The 15,393-nt window shown below is 38.1% G+C and overlaps 1 protein-coding gene across 1 annotated transcript; it reads left to right on the forward strand.

Annotated features, from left to right (window-relative positions):
• Positions 1-999: 999 nt before the first annotated feature.
• Positions 1,000-12,244, forward strand: LOC142652868 (thread biopolymer filament subunit gamma-like). The gene is made up of 10 exons (XM_075828542.1): positions 1,000-1,294; positions 1,403-1,814; positions 2,720-2,780; positions 3,050-3,145; positions 3,712-3,888; positions 5,021-5,146; positions 6,699-6,919; positions 8,791-8,837; positions 9,644-9,679; positions 12,102-12,244. Exons 1-10 carry the CDS (start codon positions 1,000-1,002, stop codon positions 12,110-12,112), a joined length of 1,482 nt encoding a protein of 493 aa, XP_075684657.1. The 3' UTR covers positions 12,113-12,244.
• Positions 12,245-15,393: the final 3,149 nt, after the last annotated feature.

The raw sequence follows: 15,393 nt of genomic DNA on the forward strand, positions 1-15,393 counted from the left end.
GTAATGTAGTATTGTTATAGTAATGTAGTATTGTTATAGTAATGTAGTTTTATTATAGTAATATAGTGTTATAGTAGTTCAAATAACTAATTGATTAACAATAATTTTGTATTGTATCAAATTTGAAAGTAATGCAGCCCTGTTAATTTCCCATTTTTTCTATATGCGGCCCACTTACCCGGCCGAGTTTGAGACCCCTGCACTAGATCATAATCTAATAGGGCACTTTTGGGATGTGGTGGAATGGGAGGTTGGCACATACACTATATGTACAACTGCATGGTAATATCTTGTCAGTAAGGATCAGAATCTTTAAGCAATGTTGACAGCACATTCTTCTTGCATCCATGGTATGAAGATTTCAGGTGTGCACAAAAAAGTTTTCACTAATTGTACATATACATGTATACTAAATGATGTCTTATTATCTTTCTCAATAAATTAACTTATCAAAGAAAGTTGTATAAAAAATATATGTCTTAATGTTCTCGAAAAGTAGTCCACTAACTGGTTTTGACATAATTAGTGGTAATAATTGAAATCTCTTTTGTATTTTGAATATAAAAAATAAACTTTTCTTACGAAAACATTTTATTTTGTAATGGTGAGCACATTGTAAGTTGTGTAAAAAAATACACTAAATTCAGCTGCTACAAAATCATGCAGTTGAGGAACTTGTCAAATATATATATTTTTTGTCATGACAAGAATTCCCCTCTGGCTAAACATAATGTTATTTTATGTTTTTTTTTTTCCTGGATAGAAAGCTACAGTAATCATCATGTCTAGGGGACAGCTAGTTCAGCTTTAAGGCAGACGCTAAAAATTCTCTATTCTGCAGAAAATGAAGACGCTGTCTCTAGGCAAAGCTAGAGTGTCAAGTGACAAGCAGAACATATAAAAGCCAGGTGCCTTTTAGTTCATAGTTTCCACTGAAACATCCTGAGTGCAGTAGGGCTTTAAATCCGATACTGGGTTATTTCACTCTTTTGTGCCACTATGTCAGTCTCAGGTTCAAGTTCTCAGAGTTGGGTAGCTTCATCATCCCAGAGGTCAGGCTATTCCCTTGGCCAAGGAGCTGCTTCTGGTGGTCTCTCACGTTTCAGTGGAGGGGGAATTGGTTTGGGCAGTGGTGGCCTTGGAGGGGCTGGTTTTGGAGGTGGATTAGGAGCTGGTCTTAGCTTGGGTGGTGGTGGTGGTGGCGGTGGTGGTGGATTTGGAGGTGGTTCAATTGGATTAGGAGGGGGTTACGGAGCAGGATTAGGAGGGGGTTACGGAGCAGGATTAGGAGGGGGTTACGGAGCAGGATTAGGAGGGGGTTACGGAGCAGGATTAGGAGGGGGTTACGGAGCAGGATTAGGAGGGGGTTACGGAGCAGGATTAGGAGGGGGTTATGGAGCAGGATTAGGAGGGGGTTTCGGAGGAGGTTTGGGTGGCAGTGCAGCATTCAGTTTGGGGCGCTCATTGACTGCCGGTGGCCTTAGCTCAACTCTGAATGTAGGGGGGCCACGTGTTGTACCCCAGCTACTTTCTAGGGCCACAGAAAAACAGACATTATCAGGATTAAATGAACGCTTTTATGCATATGTGGAAAAGGTTAAACAACTACAATTTGAGAATCAGACTTTACAGACACAGCTGAACCTATTGACAGGTGGCACAGCAACCTCTTCCCCAGATTCCTCTACCCCAGGGAATTACGAGCTTCAGCTTACAGATCTTAGAAACACAGTTGAAACTCTAACTCTGGAAAATGTCCGATATGAAATTGAACTTGATAATGTCAGAGGTGCGGCAGAAGAACTCAAGACCAAGTAAGTATGAAAATCATTCCTTAAACATGAACTCATGTTTGTGAAATTATTTTTATTAATTGGTTTGTGGTCTCCTTTTTGGGCTGGGTTCACACTGTTTTTGTTTAGTTTTTAACATTATTTTTTTCTGTCTATTTGATGAACTCCCACTTAGAGACATGCCTACCAGAGCCCAAAAAAGGATGTTAAAAACACAGCATGTGAACCCAGCCTAATAGTGTGTCTTAAAAACTCATTTTGGAAATGATGAGGTTTAGTTTTGGTTCAATGACGTGTAAACACCTTAATATTATAACACGTGTGACATTTTACGCTTAGGAATTTTACCACATCAGTACATTTTTACTGTTACTTAACATGCCGTTATAACAAAGTTTTGACTTTTAAAGTTTTGTTAATTGTTGAGGGCTGATGGTAAAATAAGCCAGTTACTGGTATTTTTGCACTGGTGATAAGATGCCCCCAACCAAATTTTTCAATTAAAAAGTGAGTACTATTATACATTTACCTGGACCAGTAATGATAATTTATAAAGTGTGTGTTATATTATAGTAACTATAGTATATATATATAGTATAGTTTATAGTATAGTATATATAGTAAGATTTTACTGTGGTTTAGAGTATTGTTACAGAAAACCACAATGCTGCACCCCATGCAAAAAACTTTGTTCATGTGGTCAAAATTGCCCTAAATAAAGTGTGGTATCTTTTTAAGACTCTTATTCTCTACAATGTAACTGGTTTCTGCAGTAAATTATTGCAGTGGACTAAATGAAGCAAAAGTGCTGTTTGTAAACATACCCTTATAGTCATGGTCACTATGGCAATTTTTGTTACATTTTAAGGAATACGAGTTATTGGAAATACTATGTTTAATAGATATAAATGTTTTCTTTCTTTTAGATATGAATTAGAATTAGGAGTGAAATTTCAGCTGGAAACCGACATTGGAGCAATGAAACGGGTAATCTTTGGCACTTTGTGAATCCTAGATACAGGCTACTTGTGATTAAAATGTACTGATGATAAAATGTCAAAATATTCCTTAAAACCGAATTATGTTTAAGTAATTTGGGAAGCTACTGATTACTTAACACTTAATTAGGCAATGGTTGTTCAAGCAATTCTCTAATGTAAACAGTAGAGTACCTCAAAACTGGGGTTACCTTTTAAACAACTGCAGTCTAACACTTTAAATGTTTGTTCATTAAATAATGTGACTTTAAATGACAGGACATTGAGGCTGCTGCTGAACTGCGCTCAATACTGGAACAAAGATTCTCCGCGGCACTTGATGACCTAGAATTTTTGAAGAAGACACAAGAAGAGGTAAGACAGCGTGCTGCGGTATTATTATTTTTTAGCTTTCAATATCTGAGAACGGTGTTCAGTAAGACATCTGCAAACATCCTGACAAGATAGGAAATGTTAGAAGACCAACATAACACATAATATATGATACATGGGTGGCATATTTGATAAAGAGAGCTTTAACATAACAAAAGAGGAAACCTTGCACAATGTTAGGACTACACACACTTGGATGAGACTCAAAATGCTATGGGATCTTAACAGTTTGGTAACAACCCAAGTGTGTTTACTTTATATTTATTTTCTATTATAATATTGTAGCATATATATATATATATATATATATATATATATATATTTTATTTTTTTATTTTTTTTTAACAAAAGTGTAATTAATGTTGGTGAAGTGTAAGGGATAGTGTAAATATGATCTCAAAATTTTATGTAAAACTGTATGCACCTAAAAAATGTGCATGATCTTTCTTCTACCAGAATATTGTCATGGGAGGATACAAGGTGCCAAGAAGGGTGGCAGATTTGTCTGTCTGTTATGTGATTACAGTAATTTCTCCTTTTTCATTCAGGAACTGACCACATTACAGGGTAAACTTGGCGCTTCAGCAGATACATCCGTTTCACTGATTGAAGTTGATGCTGCTAAATCTTTCGATCTCACAAGTGCTTTGAATAAACTGAGATCAGAATATGAGAAATCCGTCCAGCAACACAAAGAAGATGCAGAGATATATTTCAGAGCCAAGGTAACATGCACTAAGAAAGGCCCGACAAGCACACTGCACTGTTGATGTCTTTGTACACCTTATTTTAAGTTTACATTTTAAAACACTGACTTCTTCATATAGGGAACCCATATCGTTTATCCACCTCAATGTAATCTACTGTAATATCTATATGACATGAAATCATACATATTGATACAAGGGCAGGTTAAAAAACAATTCCCAGCGGGATGGAAGCAAGCTTAGTAGTTTATTTGCATGCTGCTGAGGAATTGGATTTTAACCTGCACTTGTACCAGTAAGTATTTTTCTGTGATTTTGAGTAGACCTGGTCCTATTTTCTGTGATTTGTTTGTAATATTAGTGTAGGGACTCGCGTGACTTTGAGAACCTGTGATACGGGTTGCGAGCTTGCGTATTGCGAAAAAAATCAACTAATACCTCATGACTATCATTTTGCATTCTGGCTTTGTGATGGTATGGGAGAATAGGGTGTCAGTATCTTGTGGGATGTATTAGAAGGTGGAGGCAGACCGCCTGATTTAATAGTATGGGTGTGACTAATAGGCTGTAAGCCGGCATGGGGCACTGCAAGTAACTGTGTGACTGGCGCCTTATGTAAGCCTTATTATATGTGTGCAATGCTAATACTGATCATCCACCACCATCATGGATGATAGGTGTATGAGTGGCTATTAATCATTATTTGCACCTCCCTCACATAATATTATGGCTCTCCATCCTGCTGGTAGTTGGTTTATAACCAGCCCTACTACCAGTTTGTAAGGCCTTTTTCTGTGATTTTGAGTAGATTTGATCCCATTCTCTGTGATTTGAATGACACATTTGAAGACTTTGGAGCATCCCTTTAATTCTACATAGGGTTAACTACTTGTATTGTTAACTGTTTAATACAAAATACATTTGATTGCTGTATGTTTCAGCACATTAACATTAAACATGATACTCAAAATGGGCTATCATTTAACCCAAACAATCCCATGTTGTACATTCAGATTGTGTTCTTTTAGATGTTTTATCGGTGGTTGGTGGTCATGATGAACATACATGAAGAGATTTTTTACAATAGTTGTAATATAATAAAAGCTGCAATAGTCATTAAATATCCATATATGATATTTTATCTCCACAGATTGAAGAAATAAACAGTGAAACAGCCAAAACTTCAGAAGTTGCAGCCACAATAAAAACAGAAATTACTAGCTCAAAGAAAGAATTACAGTCCGTAAATGCAGAACTACAGTCTCTTCTGGCAGTGGTATGTATTGTAAATACACATTTTCAGTACTTTTTTCTTCCATCCAAACAATGTAAACTCCGTTTCTTAAATTCATAATAATATATAAGCAAGGTTGAATTATCTTTTATTTATTTATTTTCCACAATTTGCTAATATCCTTTCACTAGCTCAATAATCAGATTTTTCTGCAGCTGCACTCCCATAAGATCACTCCTTCTTGCCACAGGAGCTATTCTGCTAGCGAAAAAAAGATTAGAGAATTGCAAATAATTCAATTCTAATATGCAAACCAAATGACTTCACATAGGAGGCCCTCTTTATAGTGTGTAAGTAAAATAATTAGATATATTTTTTTAAAACATCCACTCCTGACACACTCAGAGTTACATTTAAAACAGGTCTCCAGGGGAAAGGTGACAATGCCTGGATTTTTATTTGGCCTGGCAGAGGCTAGCGATTAGATCTCTTACTATGGTAACAGATCATCAATGTGCCCTCAGACACCCCAATTTGAAAACCTCCCCATTGCCTCAGCTGGTAGCTAATACTAGTCAGCAGACAGACCTGTGAGAGCTCATTTACAGAGACCTGGAGTCAAGTTGCACTGATCACAAAAGTTGTTTCTTAAGGCTGGGTTCACACGACCTATTTTCAGGCGTAAACGAGGCGTATTATGCCTCGTTTTACGCCTGAAAATAGGGCTACAATACGTCGGCAAACATCTGCCCATTCATTTGAATGGGTTTGCCGACGTATTGTGCAGACGACCTGTAATTAACGCGTCGTCGTTTGACAGCTGTCAAACGACGACGTGTAAATTGACTGCCTCGGCAAAGAAGTGCAGGACACTTCTTTGCAACGTAATTTGAGCTGTTCTTCATTGAACTCAATGAAGAGCAGCTCAAGATATACGAGCGTCACAGACGCCTCGTATATTACGAGGAGGAGCATTTACGGCTGAAACGACGCAGCTGTTTTCTTCTGAAAACAGGCTGTCTTTTCAGCCGTAAATGACAGCTAGCGTGTGAACATACCCTTAAAGGCTACGTATACCTTTGAAATCGTTTTTTTGTTTGTTTGCTTTTTAATAAAAATGTCTATCAGTGTGTTTGGTGCAACTTTCTAAATACTTTTTCTTAAAAATTATTTTAACTTATTCAGATACAGCTGCTTTGTATCCTTTTTACAGAGCAGCTGTATTTACAGCTGAAACCTATATCTCTCACGTAAGCAGGATCAAGCTGTTATCATTCATAACTTAAATGTGATCGATAATGGGTGGTCCTGCGTGTCAGAGACACGCAGGACCATCTGACACCGAACCCGTCAGTGCCGCTGACGGATACAGGTCTCAACGCAAGATTCAGCTGCTCTGTAAACAGGATACAAAGCAGCTGTAACTCAAGAAGTAAAAATAATTTTTAATAAAAAAGTAATTAAGTTGCACCAAAACACACATTTTTATATAAAAAAAAAAATGATTTCAAAGGTGTACATAGCATTTAAGACAGCATTGTGTTCTGTTTTGGAAGTTTATTTAACACATCTATATATTTTACGGTTTTATTAGAATTACACACTTGAAAGCAATCTGGCTGAAGTAGTTGCCAGATCCAGTGTGGGAGTGGCCGAGTTTCAAGCACAGATAACAAGCTATGAATCAGCAATCGATTCAGCAAAGGTGGAACTACACAAGATAATTGTCAACTACCAGGAATTGTTGGATATAAAACAAGCACTAGATGTAGAAATCTCCACCTATAAAAAGTTGTTGGAGGGTGAAGACATCAAGTAAGTACAACTGTCATCTATTACTATTCTTTTTAAAATTATTCTTTGATTTTACACGTCAATCTAAGTATTTATAATCGTAGTAAACTAAACATTGTGGAGAAGATATATTGAAACTGGTGCAACGGAAAATTGGAGTAGTTGCCTTTGATAACCAATCAGATTCCACCTCTCATTTTTCAGAGGCCTTTTGGAACATAGAAGCAGCAACCTGATTGGATCCAATGGGTAACTACTCTCCTTTTCATTTCTGTTTTAAGGGGGTTTTACTATTAGGGCCATTTTTTGAATATCCACATGATACAGATGTAGACATCTTTATCTTGACTTTTAACGCATTAAATACACAGTAGCAAGATTCTTTATCTTTACTTTTTCAATGACTTTTCAACTCCACTTTCTCACCATAGGAGTCTAGGCAGAAGCAGAGGTCGTAGTTGGGGCGAATACTCAGATAAAGAGACATGAGAATTTGATACTTTGCAGAAATTAAACATGGCATCTAGTTTTAGATTGCAAACACACAGGTTCAGGGTGCACTACAGCAGTCTGTAGTACTGAACTGTATGTACACAGGTTGTTGCAATTGAACATCACAATTTTTTCCTCACATTATCTGTATGAAGTATTAGACCCTGTTGACATCATTGTAATGTACATTTAGAGTGTACTTCAGGAAAGCTTCCAGCGTACACGTTAAATTTATCCATAGGACTCTGTTAGAATGACAGAGGCCAAAAGAGTGTCCATTTGGCCTTCTTCGGCTAGTATAAATTATTACAACTTTTTTTTTTTTTTTAACCCCTTGGAGACACGGCCAATTTGAGTTTTTTCATTTTAGTTTTTTTTCTCTCTGCCTTCCAAAAGCCATAACCTCTTTGTTTTTTCATCGGCATAGCCGTATGAGGGTTTGACTTTTTGCGAGACAAGTTGTGTTCGTCATGGTACCATTTATTGTACCATATAATGTACTGGGAAGCTGAAAAAAAATTATTTGTATGGTGAAACGCGAAAAAAACAGCAATTACACAATTTTTTTTAATTTTTTTTTCACGCCGTCCATCAGGCGGTAAAAACTACATGTGCACTACTACAGGTTGATACGATTACTGTGATACCAAATTTTTATGTTTTGTTTTATGTTTCACCACTTTTAAAAAAAAAAGTTGTCGCCATGTTCTGGATAACTTATTTTTTCGGCAATTTAGCGATGCGAGGGCTTAATTTTAGCAGGGTAAGCTGTAGTTTTCACCGATACCATTGTGGTGTATTAGCGACTTTTGATTACATTTTATTTCATTTATTTTGAGAGCTAAGATACCAAAAAACGATTTGTGTGTTTTATATATATATTTTTACAGCATTCACCGAGTGGGTTAAACAACGCTATATTGTGATAGTTCAGGCTTTTACGGACACGGCGATACCAGTTGTGTTAACTTTTCCCTAGGGTACTTGAACCAGCGATCGTTGGATCGCTTGAGTGATATACTGCAATACTCATGTATTGCAGTATATCGTGATTCGGACAGTCTCCATTGAAGCCCTGCCATGAGTGATCGATCCCTGTGACGAATGCATGAACAGTGGCATCTGTCACCCAAGGACTATAATGGTATCCGTTTAACGGATACGTCATGAAAAAGGTCATGAGAGTTCATGGTGTATCTGAGGTATCCCATAACATTCTACGGGTAAAGGATGCCTAACAGTCAGAGCCTACATTTAACGTATACATGGGGAGCTTTTTCCGATATATATACAACTCGTGTTACGTAAAACAACAAAACAAAAACACCACAATTAAACAAATGATTGTTTAAAAATTATTTAAGTTTGTATTCATGATATAATCTCTTTAAATCCTATAGATTTCCTGAACTAGAAGTCTTAACAGGAGGAACTTACACTTATTCTTGTAAGTATCTGATAAATGTCTAGTTTTTTTTAAGAAGTGTATCTTCCTATCTCTTGGGGTAGTGCACTCCAAAGTATGACTACTCTAGCTGTAAAAAACCTTTTCCTATATTGATGTGTAAATTAACTTTCCTCCACCCTTAAAGGGCTTTTCCCATAATCAATATTTTTCACCTATCCAGAGGATAGGGGATAAATATCTGTTTGGTGGTTGTTTGAACACTGGGACCCCACCGATCCTGAGAATTGGCTTAATGGGCGTCCCAGTACGCCACATATGAATGGAGCAGTATTGTTCAAGCTCGGCCACTGCTCAATTAATTTTCTATGGGGCTGCCAAAGATAACCTAATGGCAGCCCAATGGGAAGTAAATGAAGCTGTGGCCGAGCATGCGCAGCACTGCTCCATTCATGTGATGCGCACAAGGATGGCTAGGTAAGTTCGTTCTCAGGATCGGTTGGGGTCCCAGTGATTGGACCCCTACGATCAGATATTTATCACCTATCCTGTGGATAGGGGATAATTATCGAATATGGAAAAACCCCTTTAATGCTTATTGAAGTTGAATTGTGTTTTTAAGGTAGTTATCTCTCAACATTTGACATATAGAGCAGGGCAGCTCCTGGGCAGACCAGGCCGTCCCTGAATTACATGGTCAGCCGCTGCAAGGAAAATGTGTAGCCAGATGTGAGACAACGCCTTTAATAAAGTATTGGAATTCTCATAAGCATGATTAGAATTAAAAACAGAGTGCATTATACTAAACCTTATGCATTAATTAATCATTTGCTTACTTTTTGTTCCAGCTGACACCGGATTTCAGAAGAAAGAATCAATCACAGGTGAGCCAGACAAAATAAATCTGATAAACTAATGATAGGCAGCCATACCGACCAAGATCCAACTGTTCTTGATTGTAGAAGACTCATTATCAGAATTTGTGGCTGTTATGATTTTATGTAATATTAGATTAAATGCCTTAAGCTGGAGTGGCCATACACATTCTATTTACCCAATATGATGTCTGTATATATAACTATTCCCGGCATTTTATTCAATAACCCTCAGGTTTCTTTCTAAATATATGTTAGCCCCTGAGCCAACTCCATACAGCTGACACCTCGCTCTAACGCCAGGGAGCGGAAATAACTCTGATACCAGTCGTTAGACAACTTAGATGCCACGGTCAATAGTGATCATGTCAAGTAAGCCGTTAGACAGAGGGCTCCCTCTATCACCCCAGCCTGATGGTTGTTATGGCAGCCTGGGGTCCTAATGAAGGCACCCAGGTCTGCAATCTTGGCCCTCCTATTAAGCCTTACCAGAGGCAGGGTTTAATAGGAGCCGGCAAAAAGCCCAATACACTGCAATACATACGTTTTGCAAGTGTATTATACAAACGATCAAATGGTCACATGTTTAAATACCCTAGTGGGACTAACAAAAACAATGTCAAAATAATTTTAAGAAACTTTTCACCAACCAAAAACAAGAAAACAAAAAAAAATCCAACGGTTTACAATAAGAATAAACAATTGCTATTGCCACGTCCGTAGAAGTACAAATAAAATATAACGTTATTTATCCTGCACAGTGAAATAAATTATATGAAGAATTCCAGAATTGCTGCTTTTTGGTCACTGTACAAAAAATGTTAATAAAAAGTGATCAAAAAGTCACATGTACCCCAAAATAGTATCAATAAAAACTACAACTACTACTAAAAACTGTGGTAAACCAAGAAAACAAAGAGGTGGTATAAGGAAGAAAAAAAAGTGTATAACATATAGCAAGATGCGCCAAATTTATCATACAGTATGCCCCACTTTGATAAAATTAATATAAATTGTATTGCCACATCCGTAAGAGTCCAAACTATTACACTAGAACATTATTTAACCCACATGCTGACGGCCGTAAAAACATAAAAAATGCTAGAATTGCAGTTACTTTATAACCTTATCGCCCACAAAAAAATGGATTAAAAAGTCTTATGTACTCCAAAATGTTACCAATAAAAACAAGAGCGCACCCAACAAAAAACAATTTAAAAAAAGTGGTAAAACATAAATTAGATATATATAAATTTGGTATAGCCGTAATCGTATTGACCGCAGAATAAAGTTAACATGTTGTTTTTACCGCATGAACGACTTTAAAACAAAATCCAAAAATCGACAAGATAATCAATGTTATTTTCTGGTGCAATGAAAAACTATAACTAATGCCACAAAAAACAAGCCATCATCATATAGAAAATATCGATGACTGCGGCGTCAAGCATGTACTCTTAATAAAATATAAAATAATACAGTCTAAGGCCTTATTCACACGAACGTGTCCATTTTGCGCGCGTAAAAAATGCTGTTTTTCCTGCGTTGCAGTTCCGTGTGGCATCCGTGTACGGTGCACGTCTGCGTTTTTTACGCGCGTATGTCATCTATATGTCACGCATTTTTTACATCAGCAAAAACAACTGAAGGTGTTTTTTTTTTTCTCATCATTTCTTTAGCAACTGCTGCGTCAATCACGGACAGCACACAGATGTGTGTCCGTGCTTTATGTGATTTTCACGCACCCATTGACTTCAATGGGTGCGTGATGCACAAAAAACGCACAAGTATAGGACATGCAGTGAGTTTCACGCAGCGGACACACGCTGCGTGAAAAACACTGAATGTCTGAATGGCCCCATTGAATTGCATAGGTCCGTGTGACGTCCGTTTTCTTAACGCGCGTAACCCGGATGTGAAATACGCTGATGCGAATAAGGCCTAATTGAGACCTTTAGGGTACTAACACACGTTGCTGCGGAGAGCCAAACTATTACCGCAGCAAAAACCATGCATAAATACTTTGTCACCCAAAAATTTTTTGCCTTAAGCGTGAATGGAAAATCGCATTGCGGTTCTGCACATAAAAACCCTAGATTGCAGTTCTTACATGCGGTTTTATTATCGCAGTTTTCCGAATTAACTTCAAAACTGCATCAGAACCACAACTAAAAGGGCATCTTGTAGTTTAGAAAAAAAAACAGCATGCTCTGAAAACCAGGTGCTTATTAACTGCACTGTGTGAACAGCTTTTCATAAAATCCCATTGACCACAGTGTAATATCTAGCTGCTGCTGTTCATTGCTGCAGAGGCAAAAACACTGCAAAGGCAAAGCATGGACAAGTGTCTCTTCTGAATAAATGTAACTTGACATATTGTATAGTTGCAGAGCAATATAATAATTAAATGTTCTGGTTTTGTTTTCTGTAGACTTAAATTGACATCATGACGTGACCATATTTTCAGGAAAATCAAGATGATGGCTCCCCGATGATGCTTATTTACTTCTTTTGTAGACCAACTGCATTTTCTTTCTTCACATATACTATTACTGCTTTATCTGAGCAAATACTCTATGCAATTTCTAAGAATAAATGTCTTTTTGTCTTCATGCATTCTTCAGTGACTGAGAAAATGAACTTCATTAAATATATATATGACAGGGGTTAATAAGTGGATTAATAATTACTAGGCATCAGGTATGTAAAACACATGGAGTATTTGCCTTGTAATTAATTCTGCAGCGTAAAAATATGCTGCAATGTAATTCTATCGGTAAAATATTCCGCAGCTCAGATAGATTTCTAAATTGATTGCTGCAGAAAATGTATCTCATGGGATTACATAGTAAAGTTTTTCTGCAGAAATACAAGGCAAATATGCAACGTGTGACTGAACCCTAATGTGCCGACGTGCACCAAAATTGTTGGTGCAAACACCGTGGTAAAGAAAACCAAGCGGTGGTATAAGGAAAAGTGTATAATGTATAGCAAAATGCGCCAAATTTATCATACAGCGTGCCCCACTTTGATAAATTTAGTCTATCTACTGACTCCCTGGCCTAACGTTATACTGCCAAATATTAGACAGAATTAATACATCTGCCCCAATGTTATGGATCAGGTTATGTGGGTATAGCTTGTGGCTGCAACAATGAGGATAATGGACAAAAGTGTTTGCATGGGGTGCTACAGTTTGGAATTAAAGGGGTTGTCCAGTTTGGGGCTGTCTTTTATACAGATGACCTATCCACAGGATAGGTCAGCAGCAGATGATCGGTGGGGCCCTGACACTTGGACCTCACACAATCAGCTGTCCCGGCTGCCTCCAACCACTTTATAGCTGCACTGCTGGGTTACTGCAGCTCTGCTCCTATTCACTTGAAAAGGAGCCAAGCTACAATACGGCCGCAATACAGTGGTTAGAGCGCCTTATGTTTCTAGGACCCTTACGATCATATACTGTTGTAATCAGTATAAAAACCAGCCCCCAAACTGGGCAACCCCTTTAAGCAAGGGCCTCAGACAAGAGAAATGCCAGGGCTACACCTAGACTTTTTGTAGCGTTACTGATGGATTTTAACTATTTAGCTACAGCTGAAGTCCAAACGAGTACATTGAGTTGCAGCAATCTTGGACTGCAGCTTTCACTCAAAAGTTAAAAATCAATCAGTGGTACTACAAAAGCTTTCAGTGTAGGGGGTATGTTCACACAGGGCAGATATGCGGCGTAAAAGCACACAGAGTATCCGCCCTGGTATCCATAGGGAATTCCGGTGAAAAGAACGCACCAAATGGTGATGCAGTTTTTCAGGCAAAATATCAGCTGCGGAAAACAGCACTTAAATTTTAAAAAAATAAATAAAAATACAAAGTGCTTATACTTACCCCTAGCCATGGCAATGCATCCCTCTGACGTCCAGCAGCGATGATGTTTCATCCCATGTGACCACTGCAGCAGTCGTATGGGATGAAACATCATCCCTGGAGTCCGGGCTGGAGACTGAAGAAGTTCTAGGTAAGTATAATCATTTTTTTTTAGTTGCGATTTTTGAGGCGGATTAACAGCCTTTCCGCTTCAAAAATCTCAACATCTGCTATTTGCTGTAGGTTTTACATCCCATTGAATTCAATGGGGAAAACCCGCAACATAGTAACATAGGTTGAAATTACCTGTCATTCATTGCTTGATTAATTATAACCCTCAATGCCATTCGTCAGTAAATAATAATCTGGCCTTTTTTTAAATGCTGACTTAGTATCTGCCATCACTACCTCTTGGGGAAGGGCATTCCACAGCTTTACCACTCTAACTGTAAAGAACCCTTTTCTATATTGATGTCTGAAACTTGTTTCTTCCACACGCAATGGGTGTGGAAGGAACAGATCACGTGCTAGTTCTCTGTAATGACCACACATATACTTATGCATATTAATTACATATGTCCTTTTTACAATGTGGAGCAGAAAACTGAATTGAGTGAGAGATGGTCTTTGTAGCTGCTCTCTACCCTGGCTAAAATATGAGGGACCTGAATAGAAAAAACATCACCCTCTATCAGCTTAGAATTTCCCATTACGCTATGCAAAAATATTTTTCCTAAACCAAACAGCTATTTTATGGAGGATTTCTACTTAAAACTTGAAATAGATAAGGAAATCATAAGTGGCGCACACAGAGGGGGGGGGGGGGGGATTCGAGGAAACCACCCTGTGACCAGAGCCTGGAGGCCCTCACATACTATTGGACTCAATTGTATCCACACCCTTAGGGCGCAGATACAATTAACAGCGCTGGCGAGACAAGGAAACCATCCATTCCCTTTCCTGCCATTTGGCACTTTCCTTGTGATGCAGGCAGTGCAATTACATCATTGCGCTGCCTGCGTCACCCTGCTGAAGCATGCCTGGCATAGCTGCTAGTTGAAGCGTACAGTACCATCTACATCAACACTTTGGCACTACAGGGGTCAGTGTGTGGCACTATCTATGCTGGTTTTTATGCTAGATGGTTAGCACATATTCACCAGACTAGCCCTTAAAAAACAAGTATGCATTTGGAAACCCCCCTTTAAAAATCTTGCGTTTGCCCCTGAGAAGCACAATTGAAGGGTGGTTCTCTCAGGCTGATCCAAGCAGAACCAAAGATAGCTCACCGAAGCAGAGTTTTAGACAACACCACTTAAAAATAAAAGTTCAAGATGTGCAGATTTCATATTTATGTGAAAAAAACACCTCTCAGATCAATTATACATCATTCATTGCTAAATTATTGATATCCCTCAATGCGCTCATTGTATCTGCCATTACTATTAACTCTTGGGTTAGGGCATTCAATTAACTAACAGTAACCCTTTTTCTTTTTCCTATACTGAGGTCTGAAACGCATTTCCTCCACATGTAAATAATATCTACAGGTCTTTTGAGCAGTTCTTGGAATTAATAATTCTTGTGCCAGTTCTTTGTACTGACCACACCTCTAAGGCGTTGAGTTTCTAAACTGAGCAAGTCCTATTTTTCTAGCCTCTGAGACCTCCCATCTCATGTAATAAACTAGTGGCCAGCTTTTGAACACTCTCCAGCTCTCCTATATCAGTTGTTAAAATGTGGTGTCCAAAAATTAATCCCATATTCGAGGTGTGGTCATGCAAGGGATTTATCAAGGGGCAATATTACATTGGGATCACAGGTTTTATTCTCTCTTTTTCTACACCCTAGATTCT

This window comes from Rhinoderma darwinii, chromosome 5, assembly GCF_050947455.1.
Source record: "Rhinoderma darwinii isolate aRhiDar2 chromosome 5, aRhiDar2.hap1, whole genome shotgun sequence".
Lineage (NCBI taxonomy): Eukaryota > Metazoa > Chordata > Amphibia > Anura > Rhinodermatidae > Rhinoderma > Rhinoderma darwinii.

Excerpts from the sequence above, each read along its gene's own strand:
- LOC142652868 (XM_075828542.1), top strand. The coding sequence starts at position 1,000 with ATGTCAGTCTCAGGTTCAAGTTCTCAGAGTTGGGTAGCTTCATCATCC. Across the intron at positions 3,146-3,711 it reads TGAAGAAGACACAAGAAGAG|GAACTGACCACATTACAGGG; the intron begins GTAAGACAGCGT and ends TTTTTCATTCAG. Across the intron at positions 5,147-6,698 it reads TACAGTCTCTTCTGGCAGTG|AATTACACACTTGAAAGCAA; the intron begins GTATGTATTGTA and ends CGGTTTTATTAG.